Source organism: Parasteatoda tepidariorum, chromosome 8 (assembly GCF_982258835.1).
Source record: "Parasteatoda tepidariorum strain Cologne lab strain chromosome 8, Ptep-v5.0, whole genome shotgun sequence".
NCBI lineage: Eukaryota > Metazoa > Arthropoda > Arachnida > Araneae > Theridiidae > Parasteatoda > Parasteatoda tepidariorum.
This window is the reverse complement of record NC_141762.1, coordinates 97,184,668-97,211,487: the sequence shown is the minus strand read 5'-3', so window position 1 is coordinate 97,211,487 and position 26,820 is coordinate 97,184,668. Positions and strand designations below refer to the sequence as shown.

The window sequence follows — 26,820 nt, the reverse complement described above, 5'->3', positions numbered from 1 at the left end:
TAACTAACATTTTCAACCGGTACTGCACAAAAAAAATTAAAAAATTAACTAATAACGATGACTGTAATAACAAAAGATCAGAATAAAATATAAAAAACGTTAATAATAAATTACTACCAATAATAAATAACGTTCAAAATAACCTACCCTAAATATCTACCAGAAACCAAGTTTGGCGAGATTTCAAAAACTTGCTTGGCGATATTTTTTTTAAAAATCGCCAAATGGCGGGCTATTTAAGGATCGACCCCAAAATCCGATTAATTGCTCTGAAATTCTTACGACTGTTCCAATACTAATTATCTTGTCTGCAATATTATTTAAACAAGGATGTTTAAAGCGGTGAAGACTGTGTAAGTTTTATTCTAATTAAAGTATAAATATTTCAATCGCATTTTACTATTTGCCTTAAAGTATTTTTAAAAAAAAGTATTGTTTAATAAGACTATGCATAGTAATACCAATCAAAATTGATGAATACAGTTTAAAAAACCACAATCATGATGTATCTTGAATTTTTAATACTTTACTTGCGTTACATTTTAAGCTGTCTAGCATCTTTTTAATTTTGAGAACGTAAGTGTTAAACTTGAGCGAATATAAGTATCATCGACACATTTCTATCAGCATGTTTTTTGTGGACTTTGATAACAAAATTCTGAAACGAATAAAAATAACAAATCTTCATGAAATTATTTTTTATGCACAGTATGCATGTTCCATTTTTATGCATTAGTTATTAGTTGAATTTGATGTTTATATTTTGAGAGTAAAATAGAAAAGGCACGCGCTATTCATCAAAATTTCTTCGTTTTATATAATTTGCTTAGGTTAATGAATGATTTAAATAATAAATACATCTATCCCCACATGAAATAAGCATTCAGTTTTTAATTTTCGTAATTAAATTTGTTGGTTCACATATAAGTACCAGTTTGTTCTGTGCTGCACTCAAAGTTATTTATTTACTAATTTAAATAATGTTTATAACTTCACATGTTTCGAGTATAATTGTTCATATTATCTTATCTAAAATAAGAAGAAATTATTTTATCTTAATTTTGTTGCTTTGTAGGCGTTTCGTATTTTTAATTCAAAATCTAAATCTTCGCCGGAATGGAATATCGTCAAAGATTAATCTTAGTTACTTAAAAAGTTTTTTAATACCCAAGTTAAAAACTTGTTGAAGAACACACCAATATCCAACAGATTTAATACTTAAAGCTTGGAAACATTTAAAGGAACAAAATATTGGGGTATTAAATAGTTTTTCAAACGTTTTAAGACCTTCATTCGCCAAAAGAGCAACATTAAAAATAGTGCTAAAGATGCCTTTTTTGAAATATCAACGTTTCAAATATTTGAGATAAAAACCTAATACTTCTGAAACTTATCACTTGTCTTATGTTTGAAAATAGGAAAATTAACAAATTTTTACGAGATAAGCCAGAAACCAAACATCTAACGCAGTGATTCTCAACCTTTTTTGGGGGGCGGAACACTTTTAACGATTTCGAAATTTGACGGCACACAATGAAAAAAATCAGTTTAAAAGTTGTTTACTTACCCATAATACACTGTGTTAAATAGTTTGTGATAATAATTTTGAATGTGAAATGAAATAATGTGTACTGTAAAAGCACGTTTATTAAGGGCTTAATTATTTCTTTCGACTAATTTTTTACTAGTTAGTAACAGTTATTCATTTTTTTGCTAGTTATTAATTGTTAACCTGTTTTCTATAGTTATTAACTGTTATTTTTTTGTGATTTCTTGTTAACTAGTATTTTTGGTGATTATTAATTGTTAGTTTATTTTTCTGTTAGTTATCCTTTGTTAATTTGTTTTTATAACTATTAATTGCATAGCTTACTTTAATGATTAGCTTTTATTTCCATTTGAAAGTTAATATTTAGCTTGCTTTCCTTTGTTGATTACTATTAAATTTCCTACTTATTTCAACATTTTTTAAAATTGTCAAAGACAATTTAAACACTTCCTTCTTATTTTAAGATTGTCAGAGACAAGACAATTACCGACAAAGATGTTCACGCGGTTAAAGCGTGGAAAAATTATAAAATGTATATATATACAGGGTTATTCATAATTCCCTCCGGGGTTTCGAATCGTTATAGTAAAAAAAAGAAGACGAATATGAAAAAAAAAAAGAAACATATGAAATTATTCCGAAACTATTCAAGTTTTACTTACCTACATTACAGGTGTTCTATGTGTGAACTCTTGGTCACACGGCATACATCAATGCGATAGTCCAGTTCCTGCCCGGAAGGAATTATGAAAAACCCTGTATCTATAATATTATATACATATATACGATTTTCTTTAATTTAAACTTAACTCGTAATAAAAAAAAAAGTATTATAATTTTTATTGCCTCGTTTCTAATATTTGGCGGCACATTTTAAGAATTTGGCGGCACACAAAAGTACCGCGGCACAGTGGTTGAGAATCACTGATCTAACGAAAACAAAAGTAGCTGTGAACCGAAGGCGACGTTATTCACGCCGAAGGAGAAAAAAAATGAAAAAAAGTTTAATTTTGTTTCCTTATCAACCCTTTTCTGGCCTTTACTTAGACCCACGTTAGAAATTTGTTGAAGAACACGCCAATATCCAACAGATTTAATATTTAAAACTTGGATACAATTAGAAGGACAAACTAGTGGGATATAAAATAGTTTTTCAAACGTTATAAACTGGTGAACTCCTCTTACGTTTGGCGATTTAAAAACGAACCGATTTATATGAAAGTAAATCTAAAACTGATCATATAAGGGTAAACAAATGTTGCGGTAATTCGCAAGTGACATTAATGGAAACGAAGACAGTAAAGAAAACCTTGATTCGCAAAAAAAAAAAAAAAAAAAAAAAAAAAATTTCAGCTATTTTATTTATTTTTATTTCTTTAAAAAAAAAATTGAGCACTTTTTTTTTACTTGACCCTTTTATAGCTTTCATTAGAGAAAAAGATAAGCACCGCTTATTTATCAATACGTATGCATTTTTTGGCAATCAAAACTATAAACTTCTTTGGTAGGTGAGATTATCACTAAGTACAATTTATTTAACATTTTCTCTTTTTCATTTAAATTTTATACAGGAAAAAAATTTTTTTGTTTAAACTTAACCCCATCTGGCCTTTTTCTTTTAATTAAAAACAAAAAAAATACTTCGCGCTTTGTAACGCTTCTTTAGTAAATTTCACTTTATCTTGAAAAAAGTTTCCAAATTAAAGCATCTATTCACGATCGAATTTATTTTAAAATTGAATTCCTTTCATTCAGCATCACATTTTATGTGTTGCTTTTTTATTAAATAAATGTTTTAATCCCCACGCATTTTAAAGAGAGAAAAATTATTTAAAAAATTATTTCACGTGTTTATTACCTTATATTGAACTTACAAGTTACGAAATCAGACAAAAAAAAACAAAAAAAAACGTACTTTCTCAGAATAAACATGCTTTTTTTTTAAACGTAGTCTGATTTCTGACCTCCAAAGTATAAGGTTAGCCGCATTATGGAAAATATGGCCCCCATATTTCGATCAGGATAGCGATTCAAAATTTTTACCCCATAATGTTAATTTTGTTTTTTGCATATTTCGCCATAGCTCGAAAACTTTTAAAGCGAATTTTAAAAAAATTTGCAGACACTTAAAAAAATCGTTTATCCAATAATATCTCCATGCAATATTTAAATTTAAATAAATATTTCGTGTTTGTTATAAATTTATGAAATAATAGTAAAAAGAGGAAATTACTTTAAAATTTTTTATTTCAAAATTAAAGTATCGATACATGATTAGTACTTATTTACTTAGATGGTATGCAATGGCGTCATACAATGCAACTCCAAAATTCAGTAAAATTTTAGAAAGGCCCACCTCTTAGAGACTTTTAGAAACCTCGCCAAGTTGGCACTTCTTACTGGGATGAACGTTGCTTTTTGATTATCAAAAAAAATGAATATGAAATAGTTGCAAATTTATTAAAATATTTATTAATAGAATAAAAAACTCCAAGTTCATTTTAACATATTCAACCAGTACCGAAAAAAAAAAAAAATTAAAAATTAAATAATAAGGAGATTCTAACCGCAAGAGATAAGAATAAAATGTGAAAATAAAGTTAATAATAAATATAATAATAATAATAATAAATAATGTTCAAAATAATCTCCCCGAAATATCTTCCTGAAACCTAGTTTGGCGATATATCAAAAACTTGCTTGGCGAGATTAAAAAAAATCTATCCTAAATCCTACCCTAAAATTCGATCAATTGCACAGAAATTCTTACGAGTGTTCCAATACTAATTATCTGGTTTGCAATATTATTTAAACAAGAATGTTTAAAGCGGTGAAGACTGTGTAAGTTTAATTCAAATTAAAGAATTTAAGAATTAAGAATTTAAGAATTAAAGAAATTAAAGAATATTTCAATCACATTTTACAATTTGCCATAAAGTATTTAAAATAATTTTCATTTAATAAAAATTATGTACATAATAAATCCAATCAAACTTGATGAACATAATTTTAAAAATTATAATTGTGATGTATTTTGAATTCTTTTATTAAGTTACATTTTAAGCTGTTCAGCATTTTTTTATCTTTGAAAACGTTTGAGTTAAACTTCAGCGAATTTAAGTTTCGTCGTCACATTTCTATCAGAATGTTTTTCGTGTAGTTTAATAACAAAATTCTTAAACCAATAAAAACAATAAATCTTCTTTAGATTATTTTTTATGCACTTTGCGCAAATCTTCATAGGATTATTTTTATGCTCAGTATGCCTGTTCCATTTTTATGCAATAGCTTTTAGTTGTACCCGATGTTTATATTTTGAGAGTAAAATAGAAAAGGCTCGAGCTATTCATCAAAATATTTTCGTTTTATATAATCTGCTTAGATTAATGAATGATTTAAATAATAAATACATCTATCCCCACGTGAAATAAGCAATCAGATTTTAATTTTCCAAATTCAAATTTGTAGGTTCACATATCAAGTACCAGTTTGTTCAGCACTCAACTCAAAGTTATTTATTTACTAATTTAAATAATTTTTCTAACTTCACATGTCTCTTATGTTATCATTCATATAATGTTATCTGAAATAAGAAAGAAATAGATTTAATTTAATTTTGTTGCCTGTAAGCTCTTAGTATTTTTTATACGAAATCAAAATCCTTGCCAGAAATGGAATGTCGTCAAAGATTAAACTTGGTTACTTAAAAAGTTACTTAATACTTAAGTCAGAAACTTGTTACAGAACACGACAATATCCAACAGATCCAAGACTTTAAGCTTAGAAACATTTAAAAGGGATATAAAATAGTTTTTCAAACGTTTAAAAACCTTCAATCGCTGAAAGAGCAACATTAACAGTAATGTTAAAGATGCCTTTTATTTAGTTTCAAATATTAATGTTTCAAATATTTGAGATAAATTAAATACTTTTGAAACTTTATTTATTGGTAATAGTTTACCCCTCTTATGCTTGGAGATTGGAAAATTAACCGATTTATATGAAATTAACTCTAAAATAGATCACATAACGGTAAACAAAAATTGCGGTAACCCGTAAGTAACATTAATGAAAACGAAGGTAGTAGTGAGATAATATTTAATCACATAAAACTTTAAAAAAAGAAGGGGAAAAAAAACAGTTGAATTTTTTATCTTTCGAATTGACTCTTTTATAGCCTTAATCGGCGAAAAGGATAAGCACCGCTTGTTTATCAATACGTATGCATTTTTTGGCAATCAAAATGGTACAATTTTTGGAAGTAAGATTATCACTAAGTACAAATCATTTAATTTTCTTTTTTTCACTAAAATATCTTACAGGATGAGAAAGATTTTTCTAAAACTTTACTACATCTGGCCATTTGCTTTTAATCGCAAACACGAAATAAATCTCGCGTTGCACTTAACAACAATTCCTTAATAAATTTGTCGAAAATTTTTTCCATCTTAAAATATCGGTTTCTATATATTTTTCAGTCGACGATTTAGCCAATATCGCATTCGAGCCATTTTTTAACTTTCAAATTTCAAGTATGGTAATTGTTCATAAAAAAACTGACGAATTACAAATATAATTTATTGAAAAAAATGCGATACAAAAAAAAATGAGATATTTAAATTCGAACCATTTTTAATTTTATTTTAAGATTTGACGCAAATGTTAAACGGAATAATACATAAATATCTATGCACAACAAGTATATTTTACTAAGTGAGAAAAGATTTTTCTAAATATCTGTCTTTCGATGTAGGTTGCACTAAGTCATTATTTCTTGGTTGCGCCATTAGATTGGCAAATCTTTCTATAATACTGTTTAAATTAGAAACAACCATAAATAGTTTAAATTATTGCATGTTATGATTCACATTTCAATAACGTATTTAAAAATGTACAAAGGCAGAACTTTGGCGATCAATTACATTGAATGTTCTACGTTGTTCAGCTTAGTTGAATATTTGTAGTACATCATAAGTAGTTGCATATTTTGAATAGAATAAGGTGAATAAAATAGTTGACGAATAGAATTAGTCGATACACAAAGTGCTTAGTTTATTACCTTCAATTTAAATGCCATTTAAATGTTTTCTCACAGTGCAATACCGTACAATATATGATATCATTGTGATATCAAAACGTCAAGCTCAAATGTAAGATCGTAAATAATGTGATAAGTGAAAATTAAATAAGCAGCAAGAAAAAGAAAAGGATTGCATCAACGAAATTTTAATCTTAATAAAAGAACAAATTTGTAATTTATTATGTTGCAACTTCATTAATACTACTATAAAAAACTTCTATTACCCTAATTTTTTTTCGTTTTTCATTCATATTTTTCATTTGATTAATTTAATAAAATATTAAATTATATGATTTTATTCATTAAAAAAATGTTTCATAAAATGGCATCTAAATTAAAACTGCTTTTCAAATATGATAAAAATAAAATTAAAAAATTACAATAACAATGCCTTTTTACAAACTGGCGAAAATATCTGTTAAATGAACTAATCAAAATTCATTTCAAATTTTCAGTACACATGTACTTAAATAGTACGCTATGACGTCATAGCATCTGACCATAGCGTCCGATCAATTGCTCACAAATTCTGACGAGTGTTCAAATCTTTGGCCAAGGTTCAAATACTAATTCTCTTGTTTGCGATATATTTTAAACAAGAATGTTTAAAGTGGTCAAGACTGTGTAAGTTTCATTTAAATTCAAAGAATAGATATTTTAATCACATTTTGCGAATTGTCTTTATTCAAGAGAGTTTTCATTTAACAAAATTGTGAGCATAAGAATTCACTTGAAAATTTCATGAACACCATTTAAAAAATCACAATTGCGATTGAATTTTTATTTCTTTACTTACGCTACATTTTAAGCTATTTAGCATCTTTTTAACATTGAAAATGTATGTGTTAAACAGTAGTGAAGTCAATTTTCTTCAGCACTTTTCAATCAGTATGTTTATCGTGTAGTTTGAAAACAAAATTACTAAACAAATAATAATGAATTCAGTCGTAAAATTTCGGCTCTATAAGTTGTCGAGTTATTAATGTTACAGTACTTTGTCTTCATAAAATTATTTTTCACGCACACTATGTCGGTTTGCGTTGTTCACCTTTATTTATATCTGGTCTTTATAACTTGTAGATAAACAAGAAAAGACTCGAGCGGATCAAAACTTCTGCAATTTATTTGATTTGCTTAAGTCAGTGAATGTTTTAAATAAAAAATATATATCTATAGAAATATATATCTATAGAAATATATATATATATATATATATATATATATATATATATATATATATATATATATATATATATATATATATATATATATATATATATATAAAAAGCATTCAGATTTTAATTTTAGTAATTCAAATTTGTTGGTTGGTTTAACGAGTAACAGTGAGTCAAGCACTATAATCCATGAAAATTTATTTACTTAATTCTTGTAATCTTTTTCCCACTGAGAAATACATAAGTAGTATTGTTCATATTACCTCATCTAATATAAGGAAGCAATTATTTTAACTTGATTTTTGTGCTTTGCGTTTTGATGTGTTAATCTTTGTACATCACCTTAAATAATGTAATAAATATTTACAAAAATAATTAAAATAATAAATATTTACAAAAAGTTTAAAAAAAACTTAATGTTAATTTGAAAATTAATTTTAGTATCCATAAATCTATTTTTTACAATGAAAGAACACTACTATACCTTCTCATCTTCAAATGATCATCATCAGAATTCTTTCATACTACTATAATTTATTAATTTAAAATATGTTCAATTAAGTTATAAGATATTTAAATTAAAGACTTGAGAATATATTTGTTATAAAAAGAAATAGAATTTCATTTCAAATTATCAGTACTTTTGTACTTAAATAGTAAGCAATGGCGTCATACAATGCAATTGCAAAATCGGGTAAAATTTTAGAATAGGACTCTTCTTGGCGACTTTTAGAAATCTCGCCAAGTTGGCAATAATTTTTGGGATCAACGTTACTTTTTAATTATTAAAAAAAAAAACATATTAAATTGTTACAAATTCATTAAAATATTTTTTAAAAGAATAAAAAATAACTTATAACGCAATAAAAAAATTTAAAAATAAAATAATAACAATGATTCTAACAGCAAAAGATAAGAATAAAAGCAAAATAAAGTTAATAATAAATATAATAATAAATAACGTTTAAATAATCTACCCCAAAATATCTTCCGGAAACCTAGTTTGGCGAGATATCAAAAACTTGTTTGGCGAGATTTTTAAAAAAATCGCCATATGGCGGGCTATTTTAGAATTCTCCCCAAAATCCGATCAATTGCTCTGAAATTCTTACAAGTGCACAAGTACTAATTATCTTATTTGCAATATTATTGAAACAAGGATGTTTAAAGCAGTGAAGACTGTGTAAGTTTTATTCTAATTAAAAGTATAGATATTTGAATCACATTCTATTTGCCTTTAAGTATTTAAAATTAATTTTCATTTAATAAAACTATGTGCATAATAAATCCAAGCAAACTTGGTGAATACAATTTCAAAAATCGCAATCGCGATGTATTTTGAATTTTTAATTCTTTACTTATGTTACATTTTAAGCTGTTAAGCATCTTTTAAACTATGACAGCGTATGCTTTAAACTTCGAGTTTCGTAGTCACATTTCTGTCACGTTTTTCGTGTAGTTTGATAAAATTCTTAAACCAATAAAAATTATATATCTTTTTTAGATTATTTTTTATGTACTTTACATCAATATTCATAATATTATGCACAGAATGCGTATTTCATTTTTATGCATTTGCTATTACTTGGATCTGATGTTTATATTTTGATGGTAAAATGGAAAAGGTTCGCGCTGTTCATCAAAGTTTCTTCGTTTTATATAATCTGCTTAGGTTAGTGAATGATTTAAATTAACACTTATATTCCCACGTGAAATAAGCATTCAGATTTTAATTTTTTTAATTCAGATTTTTTGGTTCACAGATTAAGTACCAATTTGTTCAGCACTAAACTCAAAGTTATTTGTTTACTAATTTATATAACTTTTATAACTTCACATGTTACAAGTATTATCGTTCTTATCATCTTATCTAAAATAAGAAAGCGATTATTTTAACTTATTTCCCTGCTTTGTAAGCTTTCATATTTTTAATACAAAAACGTCGCTAGAATGGAAAAGTGTGAAAACCAACTTAGACCCAAATTGGAAATTTGTTAAATTACACACCAATATCCAACATATCCAAGATTCAAAGCTTAAAAACATTTAAAAGAACAAAATAATGGGGTATAAAATAGTTTTTCAAACGTTTTAAAACCTTCAATCGCCAAAACAGCAACATTGATAATAATGCTAAACATACTTATTATTCAGTTTCAAATAACTGTGGGGGGCGGAGTTATCGATCATGCCAACCGTCATCTATCAAAAGGTACCTCGTGATAGAATCAAGTTAGCATGCTTTATATACTAGTGAATGATGTTAAACTTTTGTAGTGGTAGTTACACCACAGTACTCCCCCACCAGAATTTTATCAGGGATAAGATTCGATGAACAGATCTCACTAGTTGATGTACTTGTGAAAGACCGGGAGAGAGTCACCGGATTTTTTGAGTGCTGAATGTGAGAGGTGTATTAACATCACAGTCGAAGTCGCTCCTGTGTTGCCATTAGCAGTCGAGAGTATGCAGGAGTTGAGAGTGTAGGCGATGTGTGAATGTTCGAGACGAGACTGAGAAGCAACAGCGCAGGAGATGAATAATGCATTCACAAATAGCAAGTCAACTGTTCAATGTGGACTATCCATCGAAGTAGGCGTAACCGTTAAGAGATTGCGAAGTGGGCGTTACTTGCGTGATCAAATCACGGTCGAAGGTCACCAATGTGGGGGGCGGAGTTATCGATCATGCCAACCGTCATCTATCAAAAGGTACCTCGTGATAGAATCAAGTTAGCATGCTTTATATACTAGTGAATGATGTTAAACTTTTGTAGTGGTAGTTACACCACATAACAATATTTAAAATATTTGAGATAAATTTAGTGCTTCTGAAACTTAACACTTTATTTATTGGTAATAGTTTACATTTGATGGGCCCCTCTCAAGCTTGGCAATTGGAAAATTAACCAATTTATGTGAAATTTACTCTAAAATCGATCATATAACAGTAAACAAAAGTTGCGGTAACCCGTAAGTAACATTAATGAAAACGAAGATAGTAGTGAGATAACATTTAATCACATACAACTTAAAAAATAAAAACAAGAACTTTTTTTTTTCTAATGAGCTCTTTTATAGCATTTACAGGCGAAAAGGATAAGCACTGCTTGTTTATCAATACGTATGCATTTTTCGGTAAATCAAAATTATTCACTTATTTGGGAAATCAGATTATCATTATACTAAATACATATTATTTAATATTTGCTCTTTTTCATTTAAATATTTAACAGGATGAGAAAGATTTTGTTAAACCCCATCTTGCCTTTTTCTTTTAATTAAAACAAAAAAATATTTCTCGCTGCGCCTTGCAACACTTCTTTAGTAAATTACAAAATTTCATCCGTTTATCTTGAAAAAAAGTTTCCAAACTAAAATATCTATACACAATCGAATTTTTGAAAACACTTGATTTCTTACAGGATAAGAAAGAATTTATTAAAACTTTACTACATCTAGTCATTTGCTTTAAATCGCAATCACAAAATAATCGCGTTGCACTTTACAACCTTAAGGATTGCTTAACAATCCTTAATAAATTTGTTGAGAAATGTTTCCATCTTCAAATTTCGGTTCTTACATATTTTTCGGTAAACCATTTTGCCAACATCGTACCAGAGTCATTTTTTAACTATCAAATTTCATGCATAGTAATTGTTCATAAAAAATTGACGAATTACAAAGATAATTGTAGATAAAAAGATATAAGATAATTGATCAAAGATAATAAGATAATTGATCAGGGTGGTCAGCTTTTTTTTTTTTTTTTGGCTCATTACACGATGTATAATATCAGTGAAATATCAACACGTGAGGTTTAATTTGAAGGTCGTAAATATTGCCGAACGTGCAAACTAAATAAGCTGCAACAAAAAAAGTAGACTTCATTGCCAAGATTGAAGCCTTACTAACAAATTCATAATTAATTACGTTTTATGATAATTTGAAAATTAATTTTAGTATTCATAAATCTATTTTTTATAATGAAACAACACTATTATACCTTCTCATCTTCAAATTATCGCCATCAGAGTTCCTTCATCTTATTATAATTTATTAATTTAAAATATGTTCAATTAAGCTATAAGGTATTTAATTTAAGACTTGAGAATATATCTGTTATATCAAGAAATAGAATTTCATTTCAAATTATCAGTACTTTTGTACTTAATTAGTAAGCAATGGCGTCATACAATGCAACTGCAAAATCCGGTAAAATCTTAGAATAGCCCTCCTCTTGGCGACTCTTAGAAATCTCGCCAAGTTGGCAATTATTACTGGGATCAACGTTGCTATTTAATTATTAAAAAAAAAAAAAAAAAAAAAAAAACATTAAATTTATTACAAATTTATTAAAATATTTCTTAAAAGAATAAAAAATAACTTTAACATTTACTTGAACATTTTCAACCGGTACCGCGCAAAAAAAAATTATAAAATAAAATATAACGATGATTCTAACATCAAGAGATAAGAATAAAATGAAAATAAAGTTAATAATAAATATAATAATAAATAAAGTTTAAAATAATCTACCCAAAAATATTTTCCGGAAACCTAGTTTGGCGAGATATCAAAAACTTGCTTGGCGAGATTTTAAAACAAATCGCCATATGGCGGGCTATTTTAGAATTCTCCCCAAAATTCGATCAATTGCTCTGAGATTCTTACAAGTGCTCAACTACTAATTATCTTGTTTGCAATATTAATTAAACAAGGATGTTTAAAGCAGTGAAAACTGTGTAAGTTTTATTCTAATTAAAAGTATAGATATTTCAATTACATTTTAATATTTGCCTTTAAGTATTTAAAATAATTTCCATTTAATAAGACTATGTGCATAGTAAATCCAAGCAAACACGATGAATACAATTTTAAAAATTGCTATCGTGATGTATTTTGAACTTTAATTCTTTACTTAAGTTACATTTTAAGCTGGAAAGCATATTTTAAACTATGAAAGCGGATGCTTTAAACTTCAGCAAATTTAAGTTTCGCAGTCACATTTCTATCACTATGTTTTTCGTGCAGTTTGATAAAATTCTTAAACCAATAAAATGTATAAATCTTTTTTAGATTATTTTTATGTACTTCACATCAATATTCATAATATTATGCACAGAATGCGTATTCCATTTTTATGCATTTGTTATTATTTGGATCTGATGTTTATATTTTGATAGTAAAATGGAAAAAGCTCGTGCTATTCATCAAAGTTTCTTCGTTTTATATAATCTGCTTAGGTTAGTGAATGGTTTAAATAAATACATATATTCCCACGTGAAATAAGCATTCAGATTTTAATTTTTCTAATTCAAATTTTTTGGTTCACAGATTAAGTACTAGTTTGTTTTGCACTACACTCAAAATTATTTATTTACTAATTTATATAACTTTTATAACTTCACATGTTACAAGTATTATCGTTCTTATCATCTTATCTAAAATAAGAAAGGGATTATTATAACTTAATTTCGCTGCTTTGTAAGCGTTTCATATTTTTAATACAAAAACGTCGCCAGAATGGAAAATTGTAAAAACCAATTTATATGAAATTAACTCCAAAATCGATCACATAACGGTAAACAAAAGTTGTAGTAACCCGTAAGTAACATTAATGAAAACGAAGATAGTAGTGAGATAATATTTAATCACATAAAACTTTAAAAAACCTTTTAACAAAAAAGAAAAAAAAACAGTTAAACTTTTTATCTTTTGAATTGATTCTTTTATAGCCTTAACCGGCGAAAAGGATAAGCACCTTTTCAATACGTATGCATTTTTTACTTTATCAATACGTATGCATTTTTTGGCAATCAAAATGGTACACTTTTTGGAAGATAATCACAAAGTACAAATCATTTAATTTCCTTTTTTTCATTTTACTAAAATTTTACTACATCTAGTCATTTGCTTTAAATTGCAATCACAAAATAAATCTCACGTTGCATATATTAAGGAAGTGTTGTAAAGCAACACTTCCTTAATATATTTGTCGAAAAATGTTTCCATCTTCAAATTTCGGTTCTTACATATTTTTCGGTAAACCATTTTGCCAACATCGTATTCGAGCCATTTTTTAACTATCATATTTCTTGCATAGTAATTGTTCATAAAAAAATTGAAAAATTACAAAGATAATTTATTGAAAAAATGCGATGCAAAAAAAGAGATAATTTAATTTCGAACCATTTCCAATTTTATTTTAAGATTTGAAGCAAATGTTAAACGGAATAATACATAAATATCTATACACAACAAGTACCAAATCGAAATACTGATAAATGCCAAAATACCTATGCACAAGCGAGTTTATGTTAAAATTAAATTGTTTAATGAAATATCCAGGTTATAAGGAAACATTTTGACTCATAATTTATGCACTGTTCCGTTATTAAAATATATTTTAAAACTTCAATGGCGTTTTAAGGAAAATAAAAATATCAGTTTATTTTAAATCAGTTGATTTGTAAGTATTTTAAAAATCATTTCAAGTGTTTATTACCTTACACTGAATTGTCTTAAAAGAATTTTTTTAGCCTTCTTCAAAATATTAAGTTCTTAAATAAGAAACATTGCGACCGAAATAAATTACATATTTTAAGACATTTTATTAAAACCAATGATGCTTCAATAACTAAGGTCATCATACAGCTATTATGGTAATAGATCCAGAAGCAGAAAGTGCCTAAAACTGTGACGTACGTCGCAGAACAAACGAAGTCCTGCAGAACAATTTGTATCTTGAATAAGTGACAGCGTTTTAATGTGAAGTCCCCCCCCCCTGCCTTCAGTAGTCTTTAGAAGAGGAACATTTGACACCCTGCACAAATTTCAGCACGTTGCCATTCTGAGAAAGAAGTTAGCGTTTGGCTACAACATTTTTAGCAGACAGCAGGAGAAATCGATCACCATTTTTTATCAAGAGAGCTTCAGAAGCAAGCCGTAAGAGAATTAAATTCAGAGATTTCCAAAAGTTTATCACTTTCATATTTTCCATTCCCATTTCAGAAACTATATGTGAATCGTGGGGATTCACGATTGACAGAATTGTTTCTAAAAGACCAAATGCCTTCGATCGAGATGAAGTTGTTGGCACAACAGACCAGCGAATATTTGTGATTGCAAATGGTGCACCATCTGGGCACTTGTCCCTTCGAAAGATCTTTAATGTTCGGACCTTCATATCATAGGCATTTTATTAATAATTCATCATCGTCATTAACAAAATTTTGTACTTCAAAAGTGATTGAAAAAGCAACAAATCAAGAATGTTTGCCTTGGTTTAAAAAATAACGTAGTGTATCTGTGTACGATCCTGTGTTTTAATAAATTAAAATATTGTATTTTAACGTAAAACTGACTTTTTCTTCGCTGTGAAATGCTTGCAGAACATTTGTATAAATTAATAAGTCCTGTTGCAGAACATTTGAAAATATTCTGCTTATGGGGTAATAGGTAGGGGAGAGTGAGGTCAATTGTAACAGGGTACGATTGTAACAGAGCAAAAATTTCGAGTGTCGGGTTCTAGATTTGGTTCCTAGGTGGCGCACAAGGTATATTTAATAAATCTACATGTACACTCCTGATGGCAACCATTTTTATGTACTTTTGAAAGAGTTACACAGCATAAATTAAAATTTTTAACACCTTAAAGTTAAAAGTTTAACCCTTTAGGTTTCTGCTCATTATTATTTTTACTCCTAAAATATCACTACTATTTTGATCAATAAAAAAATATATCACAACCATGATAATATGTATAATTAACTATGTTTTAGTTGAATTTATGAACTGTTATAATTGACCCCGTAAGTGGGGACAATTGTAACAACTGCACGACTGTCAAAAATTGTTAATAACTAATATAATAATATTTAAAATCAGGTATTTATTTTTTTTCTAGTAGAGGATAGTCTACTTTACTCGTCTGTCAATTAATACTAATAATATATTGGATTTTTTGTTAGTTAAAAATAGTTAAGTAAAAAATGTTACAATTGACCCCACTCTCCCCTACCTAATATACTAATATATAGGTACTTAATATACATACTTTGGTAATAAACTTTTGTTTACCGTTCCTTAAAATAATTCAATGTTAGGAAATCAATATATTTCACAAAGTAACATCTGCATTTTGGTGTAGGCTGCACTAAGTCATCAGTTCTTGGTTGCGCCATTAGATTGGCACTTCCTGTTATAATACTGCTTAAAATAGTAGCAGCCATAAATAGTTAAAAATTTTAAAATTTTTCATACTATGGTTCATATTTAATCCCTTGCAATATCGTGTTTAAAAATGTACGAAAGCAGAAATGGGCGATCAATAAAATTTTATGTTCTACGTCATTCAATTCGAGATATAGGTAGCTGAATATTTTGAATAGAATAAGGTGAGTAAAATAGTTGAAAGAATAGAATTATTCGATACAATGTGCGTATTTCAACAATCGATACGTGAAGCTTAAATATAAAACCGTAATTAATGTGAAAAGTGAAAATTAAATAAGCCTTAAAAAAAAGAAAATGATTGCATAGCCGAAATTGTAATCTTAATAAAATAGCAAATTTGTAATTTATTAAGGAGCAAAATGCCATTTAGTTTAATAATTAATATTACTACACAAAACTTCTATTATCCTAAATTTTTTTCGTTTTTTAAAATATAGAAACGTTTTTACACTCCTTCAGATAGTTTTCGCCAAGGTTTTTACACTCCTTCCCTTTTTACACACCCTCAAAATATCTTCCGGAAACCTAGTTTGGCGAGATTTTAAAAACTTGCCTGGCGAGATTTTAAAAAAATTCACCCCAAAATTCGATCTATTGCTCACAAATTCTGACGAGTGTTCAAATACTAATCTTCTTGTTTGCGATATAATTTAAACAAGAATGTTTAAAGCGGTAAAGACTGTGTAAGTTTCATTCAAATTTAAAGAATAGATATTCTAATCACATTTTACGATTTGCTTTTATTGAAAATAGTTTTCATTTAATAAAATTGTATGCATAAGAACTCATTCAAAAACTTCATGAATACCATTTAAAAACTCACAATTGTGATGTATATTAAATTTTTATTTCCTTACTTACGTTACATTTTAAGCTATTTATCATATTTTTAACATTGAAAATGTATGTGCTAAACTCTAGCGAAGTCAATTTTCTTCATCACTTTTCAATCAGTATGTTTTTCGTGTAGTTTGAAAACAAAATTACTTAACTAATAAAAATGATAAATTCAGTCTTAAAATTTCCGCTCTATAAGTTGCTGAGTCATTAATATTACAGTACTTGGTCTTCATAAAATTATTTTTATCCACATTTCGTCGTTTTGCATTTTTCGCCTATATCTGCATATGCTGCTTGTATTTTGTAGGTAAACAAGAAAAGTCTCGTGCTTTGATAAATAAAAAAAATTTATTAATTTAATTTGCTTAAGTTAGTGAACGTTTCATATAAAAAAATATCTCCACGTGAAATAAGCAAACATAATTTAAATTTCCTAATTCAAATTTGCTGGTTCGTTTAACGAGTGCCAGTTTGTCCAGCACTATAATCTACGAAAAGTTATTTATCTATTTAATTATTATAAACTTTTCAATCTGAAAAATACCTAAGTATTATCTATCGCTCGTATTGCCGAAAGTAAAAGAAGGAAGCAATTATTTTAACTTGATTTTTGTTGCGTTTAGTACAAAACAAAATCATCGCCAGAATATTAATTACTGAAATTTAAAATTGGTTACTTAAAAAGTTACTTAAACTCACGTTAGATATTTATTAAAGAACATGCCAATATCCAATAGAACCAATACTTAAAGCTTAGAAACTTCGAAAAGGTCAAAATTGGGGGGGTATAAAATAGTTTTTCAAAATTCAAAACCTTCAATCGCCAAAATTGCAACATTAACAGTTATGCTAAATATGCCTTGCCTTTTATTTAGTTTAAAATATTTTAGATAAATTTAATACTTCTGAAATTTAACACCTTATTTATTGGTACTAGTTCACGTTTAGTGGGTTCCACTAAAGTAACCCATTCTTATAAAAATAAACCAATAACCTAACACCAAACTGTAAACAAAAGTTACTGTAAACCAAAGGTGACGTAAAAGCAAAGAATACCAATGGAAACCAATACATACCCAATTTGTTAGCTCAAGTAAAATGAGCTTTTATTTTACTTACTTAATTTTCTTTAATTTTTATTTATAAAAAAAAAACTTTAAAAAAAAATTTTTTTTTCTTAAAAATACAGTAGAACTTATTTTTTCTTCCCTAATTGACCCATTTATGGCCTTTACCGGCGAAATGTAAAGGTACCGCATGTATTTTTTTTTTTTTTTTTTGCAATCAAAACTATTCACTTCTTTGGGAAGACCGATTATTACTTAGTACAAAGTATTTAATATTTTCTCTTTTTCATTTTAATATTCTACAGGATGAGAAAGATTTTGTTAGAACTTTGCATCCGGGTTTTTGTTTTCACTCAAAAACAAAGAATCTCGCGCTGCGCTTTGCAACGCTTCATTAGCAAATTTCACTTGCTTAGCTTTAAAAAGTTCCCTTCTAACTTTTTTCATCTTGAAAAAAAGTTTTCAAATCACAGTATCTATACACAATCGAATTAAGGTTACGATTTGATTCCTTAATGGAATATCCACGTTATCGTAAAAGGAATCATTTAGCCTCACATTTAATGTGTTGCTTCTTTATTAAAAAAATATTTTAATCCCCACGCATTTCAAGAGAAAAAAAAAGTTTCAAAAATTATTTCAAACACTATATCTTTGATCTAAATAGCTGCAAATGAGTGAAAAATTTGAAAAATTATTGTTTTGAAGTGAGTCATATTCAGAAGACTTTTCCTTCAACACAGAAAAAGACATCGGTATTTCATGCACTATTTCCTAAGGATAATTTATCAAAATAATATTTATTATTTATTTTGACTTAAATTAAAACAAAATAATTAAAAAGAATAAATAATATGTTTAATAAAACTTCTGCACCAAAAGGTTAAAATTTTTTAGAAATGTAATTGAAATATTTCTCGGAAAGTACATGTCGTACATCACAAAGACAAAAATAGGTTGAAGAATATTGAAATGAATCTTTTGCAAATTATTTGAAATATGTCTTCGTTATTTCTTTAATAGTTTCGGAAGGAAGGACTACGGCCACCTCATTGAGGATGGAGTTGAGGAAGACGTCCGTTATGGCGAGGGAAAATGGAAGGTCTGGATGACTCAAACAAGAGTGACGAATCCCACAAACAGAAGCCTTCACTATCAAGAAGTGCATAAGTACGTGATGACATGGCTTGAATGGCATGACTTCGAGTGGAGTCTTGAAGATGAAGAGGTGTACGATCTTTTCTTTGAAAGGATTGACAAGAAACCGAAGGTGTGGAGGATAGAAGACGAGAGTTGGGCCACCAGAGCGAGACGCTGGGCACACCGGAAGTTTGGTGGCAAGTCAAGCAAGGAAAAGGATTCAGAAGATCCAGAGAAGGAACCTTTTTTCAAGGAAGGTTAAAAGCGAAGCAATATTCTGATTAATTTCCAACATTTGAAAGCGAATTGGGGTTCTAAAATAATTTTTATTATGTTTTTTTTTTTTTTAATAGTTTAGAGTAATGTTGATTTTACTTTTGAACGGGGCACACTTACTTATTCTTTTATCTTTCGACCCGCATCCTTTAAATTAGGGGTGTAAAACGTTTTTAAGTGAAGGACCACTTACACACCACGTATATTAATGAAGGGCCGCATGCGTATTTAGTCATGTTAGCGGCAAATATGATAATTTTTATCTAAACATTAGTGTTCTAAGCACCAAATGTTTTTTATCAGTAAACTTAACATAAACTAACTAACTCAGTGGCGCGACAGCCCATTAAGAGGGCCAAGGCCGACTGTGCCCATCTCAGTTTTCTTGACCTTGGGCTCTGGGGTGCAGGAGCATATGTTCCAGTCAGGTGGTCAGCCGAACGCGGAACCCCCAGTGTTAGTTCCCAAGCATGCTTGGTACTCATTTTATCGACCCACTGAAGGGATGAAAGGCTGAGTCGGCCTTGCCCGGCCCAAGGATCGAACCAAGGACCTGTGGCACGGCAGCGCGAAGCGCTACCGCTCAGCCACCGGGCGTCAAACTTAACATATTTGCAAAAAATTAAATACTTTTAATTATTTTAATTTATTTAAAACTAAGAAAAGATATATATATATATATATATATATATATATATATATATATATATATATATATATATATATATATATATATATATATATATATATATATATATATATATATATAATATTGTGAGTAGGATATAAAAAATTTAACCATAAAGAAGCTTACAGAATAAAAGTGGAGGAAAAAAAACGCATTTAATAGAGTAATATAAATTTGAATTCAATATTTTGATAAGAGAAAATTTATAATGTTTAAACAAAAACCAAATTAATCAAATTTTTTATTGCTTTCCGAAGTTCCCGAGGGTTGCACATCAACAGTAGACGGGCCGCATGTTGCCCGCAGGTCATAGGTTGTGCACCCCTACTACCTAGGGAGTAAGAACAAATGAAACTTTTTTTAAATAGATTAATTAAAGCTCGGATTAGATTTTCCACTTCAAACAACTTCTGGAAGAATAATTAATTAATGTAAATTACTTCAAGCAGATTTGTTAGACTGCGCAAGTTCACTTAATCTTTCATTTGCTTCAAGATAGTATCCTTCAAGAAAAGCAAACAATTACAGACATTTTGAATGAAGAAGGAAAGAAAATGGAATTGAAGATAAATTAAAACAAGATTAAAGTGCCAAAATGAATGCTAAACAGGTAAATGGTATCTAGGTAAACAACCATAAGCTGCAAGAATTTCTTACGTCTAAATTCACCGTGGAAACTAATTCTCAAGTCACAGTTCAAAACAGGTTTTACTAGAGCAACTGTAGCTTAGGTTTCACAATTTCATTTCACCATGTACGTAACTGCATGTCATTTGGACTCACAGTTAACTTCAACCTGAAGATTTCCCCGGTTTGAGAAACAGCGGATGAGCAATAGGCGAATTTTTATTTATTTATGTTTTCAAAAATAACCACTTTCGACGTTCGGTTGCTTTTTTGTTTCGTTCAGTGAGGTCAATTTTTTTTTACTAGATGTAGTTATAATTAATTTATATCAAATAAATGTTTATTAATTAAATTTTCTTAAGTTAATATCTTCTACAGAAGATATTATATATCTTTCTCAAATTATTATTAGCAGTCGTTGCTGCACTTAAATAATTTTTGGCCGAAAAAAATTTTTTTTTTTTTTTTTGGATTATACAGATTGTGGTCACAATTAAACAAATGAATAGTGCAAGTAATAAGATTTTAAATAATTTAATTAGCTTTTGTTTATTTTCTTTTATAGAAAACAAAATAGACAAAACAATCGACGCTTGAAAGGAATAAAAAATTTAAAAGAGAAGAATACAATTCATAAAACTATTATAGATAAACTTGATCACATCTATCAAGATGATAGATCTTGCCTAAAAATAAAAAATAATTTATTGAAGAACAGGCAAAATTATATGTAATATTTAGATATCAAGATAACGACTGGCATTTGAAATTTTTTTTATCCATGAAATAAAACTATTAATAAAACTAAAAACATGTACATCAGTTTAAATATATATAAAAAATTATGTTGAAATAAATATTATGTAATCAATACAAACTTTGATCTGAGGTAACATTTTAACTACACAATAATCTGCATCAAATAACTTTGCAAATCAGGAAATTTGCGAATTTTATAACCATAAAATAATCTGCTGAATATTTGGAAAAAATAGAATCATTTGGGAGAGAATAATTGCTTAAAACTATGTGAAGTTAAAATGCCCATTTTTAGTTGACATCTTTTTAAATATATGGCCTGGCTACTTTATGACATCTGGGGGCATATACAACCGATATATATATCCAATTATAATTATTTAAATAATTAATTTTTTAAATGTATGATTCTTTTTAAATTTTAAAAGTTTTGGAATATTTGTTCAGATTATTACATTTGCCTTAAAAAAATTTTTTTTATCTTATTCAACATATCCCCGACGGTGATTCTCTCTATCAGCGGCAGATGGAAGCACTTTAATAGTCATTTATAACTTCTTCTAAATAATAGGAATGTGTTGATTTATGCTTATTTGAAAAATTTATTTGATACAATTTCATTTAAAGTTTTTAAAAAAAGAAAATTCCTCTCAATGGCTTAAGTTATTGATAATATGCTATAAAAGAAAAAGAAAAACGATTAAAAATGCGAATAAGGAAGAGAATGATGTTAGCATACTCCCCTTGATCGTTGTGCAAAATAAAAGTATTAAATAATTGTGTGAAATAAAAGTATTTTTAATCGAATTTCAGAATAATTTCTATATTTGCATGCAGTTTTATGTAAATATTTAAATTTATAATGATAAAACTCAGATCCTTTTGCTCCTCAATACAAGTCAGTTAGAAAAACGAAACGTTACATCTATTCATTTGTCCAGTAAAAGAGTGATTCAAATTTAATTACTCAAAGCAATCTTTTTCTCTTCTTCTTTTAATAGAAAATTTGTTTTAAAAATAGCAACAAAAATTGAAAACAAACACTGTTAATAAGGCTATAAATCTACCACTGAAGTGCAAGTTAACAGCCAGTTAAGAAAACCGCAGTAACGAAACAGACGGTCAAAAAACAATGAAGAATGCACTTTTCGATGTGTGGTCAATATTTCCAAACCGGGGTTTCGGAACTGGGAGTTTCACGTTAGGTCAGTGTCAAAAGGTGAATACGAGGGTTAGTTTCACGTATTCAGGTTATTATTAAGGGAGTAAGAACTGATGAAACTGTTTTAAATAGATTAAATAAAGGTTGGATTAGTTTTTCCACTTCAACAACTTCTGAAAGAATAATTAATACACGTTAAATTTCATCACAGATTAATTGTTAGACGGCGCAAGTTCACTCAATTTTTCATTTGCTTCAAGATAGGCAAACAACTACAGACATACTAAAGCTAAAGAAAATGTGATTAAAGATATACCAAAAGAAGACTAAAATTCAATACAAAACAGGCAAAGGATATCAACCTGGAAAATCATAAGATCAAGGAGGTTATTAGTTTCATATATTTAGATAGGGGAAGAACTAATCAAGAAGTTTTACACAGATTAAATAAAGCCCGGGTAAGTTATTCAACTCTAAACAATTTCTGGATGGAAAAAAAAAATCATTCATAATTCCAAGTTTTATAAAATCAAATGCCTTTGAAATATTTTAAGAATACAATGACATGAAATTAAAAAATTATTTTACGATGTGAGCTATAGAAGATTAGAAAAGGAAATTAGAATAAGAAAGCAGCTGATGAGAGATGGACAAATAAAAATAAATTTAAAACAGTGCAGAAATCAAGCAATGAGGTGAAGCTGTTTTTCACTAACAGGGTGAAGTGGGAGACCATGATAAAAGTCCTGTATGCTCGAACCTGGAATGCCGTGATTTATGGAAGTAAGATCTTTCCTTTTTAATTCACAACTAATTAAAATTCAACAAACTTTCAAATACAATTAAAAATAATTTTTAAAAAGTTTTAATTCCTGCAAAGTGCATATTATAAATACTTCCTACAGCATTAAGTGGGCATTCAGAAAACAAATTCTGCTAAAAAAAGTTGAGCCTAATTATTTAAACTAATGTTTAAGATAGATTTAGTTCAAAACAAATTTGAGTCATTACTCTAAAATGATCCATAAATACAAACATCATTTCACGAATATGTAGTTTAAATACATTGCAAGAGTTTGGTTTAAAACATTTTTTAAGGCTATTGATTTTAAGACATTTTTTGATTGCTATCGTAAGCTGTGTCTTAGCATCAGTTTAAAGAATACAGAAGGAAATGGCACTTAACTTCAAAAAGACAACAGTGTAGGTTATGCCGGGAGTAAGATTTAACTTTTTAAAAAAAACAGGTGTACAATAGTTGGAAGCAAGAAAAAAAATAATAAGTTTTTGATAATTGGAAAACCTCTATCACCCAATAGTTGTCTTAGTATATTACTCGAATTTTCTCACAATTTTTATGTACCATCTTCATTTCACTCAAAAGTCCTAAATATTTGAATTTTTTTGAAAAACAATTAAATTTTGTAAACGGATCACATTTTTATAATTCCTCAAATAATCACACACGATATTGCTACCGAAAGAGATTCAAATCCGTGTTCCCGTTCTTAAGTTTATTGCAATCATTCATTCAGACCGACTTCCTTTTTTATAAATAGAGAGAACAGATGGACATTCTTAACGAGAAATTCAGGGGGGGGATTTTCCTTTTCTCATGGAATCATCATTAAAGAAGTTGCGAATTGAATTTCTTCAAAAGAGAACGATTCTTTTCGGAACAGCCTACCTTCTAAATTATTCATTTCAGGAATTATTTATTATTATTTATGTATATTATGTTACTTATTATACTACATTATTTATTATAAAGTTTTTCCGGCCATTAGTTTTTCTAAATTTATGAGTTCATTAAATGAGAAAAGTAATAAATATTTAAGACTTTTTGGCCTTCCTTAGACTTTCTAAATTGAGTTATTTAGATAGAGTGTTTAATGTACAAAATAATTCCGTTCTGTTTTGTAAGAGTTTGATTCCTTCTTTGAATGATGAATGATTTCGCGGGAAAATCTAATATCAGAATTCGCTTCTACCACCGAAATGACATTAAAAAGGCTTGGGAACCGTAAGATGCCCAAAAGAAATGACATTAAAAAGGCTTGGGAACCGTAAGATGCCCAAAAGAAATGACATTAAAAAGGCTTAGGAACCGTAAGATGCCCAAAAGAAATGACATTAAAAAGGCTTGGGAACCGTGAGATGCCCATAAGAAATGACATTAAAAAGGCTTGGGAACCGTAAGATGCCCAAAAGAAATGACATTAAAAAGGCTTGGGAACCGTAAGATGCCCAAAAGAAATGACATTAAAAAGGCATGGGAACCATGAGAAACCAGAAAAAGCGACCCGTGATTTAAAAATATTTAATACTTGCATTAATACTAATATTTGCATTAATACTCGGCCAGAATTCTCATATTCGTTAAAAAAAATTATTTCCTTCTTCTAGACTGTGTTTGCTGTCCCTATTTAATTACTTATCAAGTTTTCTTATTGAAATTGGGCTTTCTAAAAATATGCGAGCTCATATTTTCCATGAATTCAGCTTGCTGCTCTTCCTTGACCATGCTTATAATGCTTTGTTAGTTGAAATTTTATGATATAAAAAGTTATAGTATTTGGCTGGAAACGCCTATTGTCTTAAATAAACATCTGACGGTTAGTACGGATTTCCAGGTTGCACAGGTTCAGTATAAAAATAAATACAGATTATGGGTTTTGTTTATAGAATAGAAGATTATATTCTCATAATAACATTCATTTGACAACCTTTTAATTCCTTAATTTGCACAACATAAATAAAAAATACTAAGCATAATGTAATGCTAGCTAACGTAAAATATTAATTCTTAAACAATATTTCAGAAATATAAGAACAGCACTTTATGTTAGTTAAAAAAAAGAACAAATGATTTTAAGAAAAAACTATAAATAGATTAAAAAAGGGGGGCTGTTCAAAAGTGAAGCAACCTGGACGGGTGGGGGTCCCCTCCAAAAGGTCCCACCTTATCGTGGTGGAGGGGTTTAAAGCTCCTATTTGTTAAATGACTTGATAGAAAGCATTTTCTTTGAAATTCTGCTATAAAGATTGTTTAATGAATGGGAGCTGACCAAGTGGACCTACCTAGATCGAAAAAAATAACACAGAAAATGTATTAAGAATTCTATGTGTATCGCTGCTTGGAAATCACTTGTAACTGACAACGTTTTGCACCAAGACAGAGAATATTCCTTATTATGTAAACCCAACTTTTTTCACCATAAAATATGAACAGTAATAAATTCACCATCACACACTCACAACTAAGCGAGAACTAATTAAATTCATGACCCATAAGATAATAATAATAAACCAGTTTCTCTATAGATCAGAAGTCAGAAATAATGACCCTTACTAACATGAAATTTAAAGCCAAAGTTAACCCAGATACGTGCATAGGGCAAAATAAAGAAAAGTAACTAACTGAATTACACTTACTGATGTTAATTAACTGATGCAGACAGTACTTTTAGTTATTTCTTTCTCTGAATAAACATACATTTATTTCAAGGGATTTGGATATCTGACTATTGCAGAGATTCGTCACCCTCAAATCGTAGGTAGGTAATTGATTGATGTGGCACTAGAGCAGCACAATGGACTATTGGCGACGGTCTGGGAAACATCCCTGAGGATGATTCGAAGACATGCCATCGCAATTTTGATCCTCTGCAGAGGGAATGACTCCTCTGCTTTGGTAGCCCGATGACCAACACGAGAAGTCGAGCACTTTACGGTACAACAATTTGAAGAGGACCCATACCATACACCTACAGTCCCTACGCAGGCTGACCAAAGTGGTCACCCAACCGCTCATGCATCACTGACAGCAGCCAGTGATGCATGACTGTGATGTTCTACCGGAAACCGTGTCTTTACAATCAGTACATTGCGGGACCACCCTCATATCGTAATTGCATCTTAAAAACGGAATGAATTTGAGCCATGCCATTGGTGATGCATTCTTATAGAGAGAAAACATTCTCTTTCGTACAGAAAACGCCACTGCATTTTTAACGATTTCACAAAACTTGTTAAACATTGACACCAAACACAGCTCAATTACTTCCATGAAAAATTAAAATATGGGGTCCTAAATGTGTTGGTCTAAAGTGAAATAACTGTTGACAATTTCACAACATTTTATAAAGTTTGATACACATGACCATATTATCCTATATTATTTACGAATCCCCATGGTGTCAAAATATTTATATTCCTAA

The 26,820-nt window shown here is 28.7% G+C and overlaps 2 protein-coding genes across 7 annotated transcripts in view; one reads left to right on the top strand and one right to left on the bottom strand.

The window, feature by feature from the left end:
• Positions 1–26,820, bottom strand: part of LOC107441192 (tudor domain-containing protein 5) — a 101,794-nt gene that overhangs the window by 26,332 nt on the left and 48,642 nt on the right. Inside the window, exon 21 of one of the 5 annotated variants that reach the window (XM_043046448.3) lies at positions 21,332–21,365. The exons of the other annotated variants lie outside the window; for them this stretch is intronic. Coding sequence (XP_042902382.1) covers positions 21,347–21,365 — 19 coding nt within the window. The 3' untranslated portion in view covers positions 21,332–21,346. Of the gene's footprint in view, positions 1–21,331; positions 21,366–26,820 lie in introns of those variants that run through there. 5 annotated transcript variants of the gene reach the window in all.
• On the top strand, positions 287–19,470 carry LOC139425608 (uncharacterized). Of its 2 annotated transcripts, none has more exons than XM_087169473.1 (2): positions 287–353; positions 18,972–19,470. In XM_087169473.1, exons 1-2 carry the CDS (start codon positions 331–333, stop codon positions 19,348–19,350), a joined length of 402 nt encoding a protein of 133 aa, XP_087025599.1. In that variant the 5' UTR covers positions 287–330; the 3' UTR covers positions 19,351–19,470. The 2 variants fall into 2 exon arrangements, with proteins under 2 accessions (XP_087025599.1, XP_071037052.2); XM_071180951.2 differs by lacking the exon at positions 287–353 and adding an exon at positions 8,912–8,987.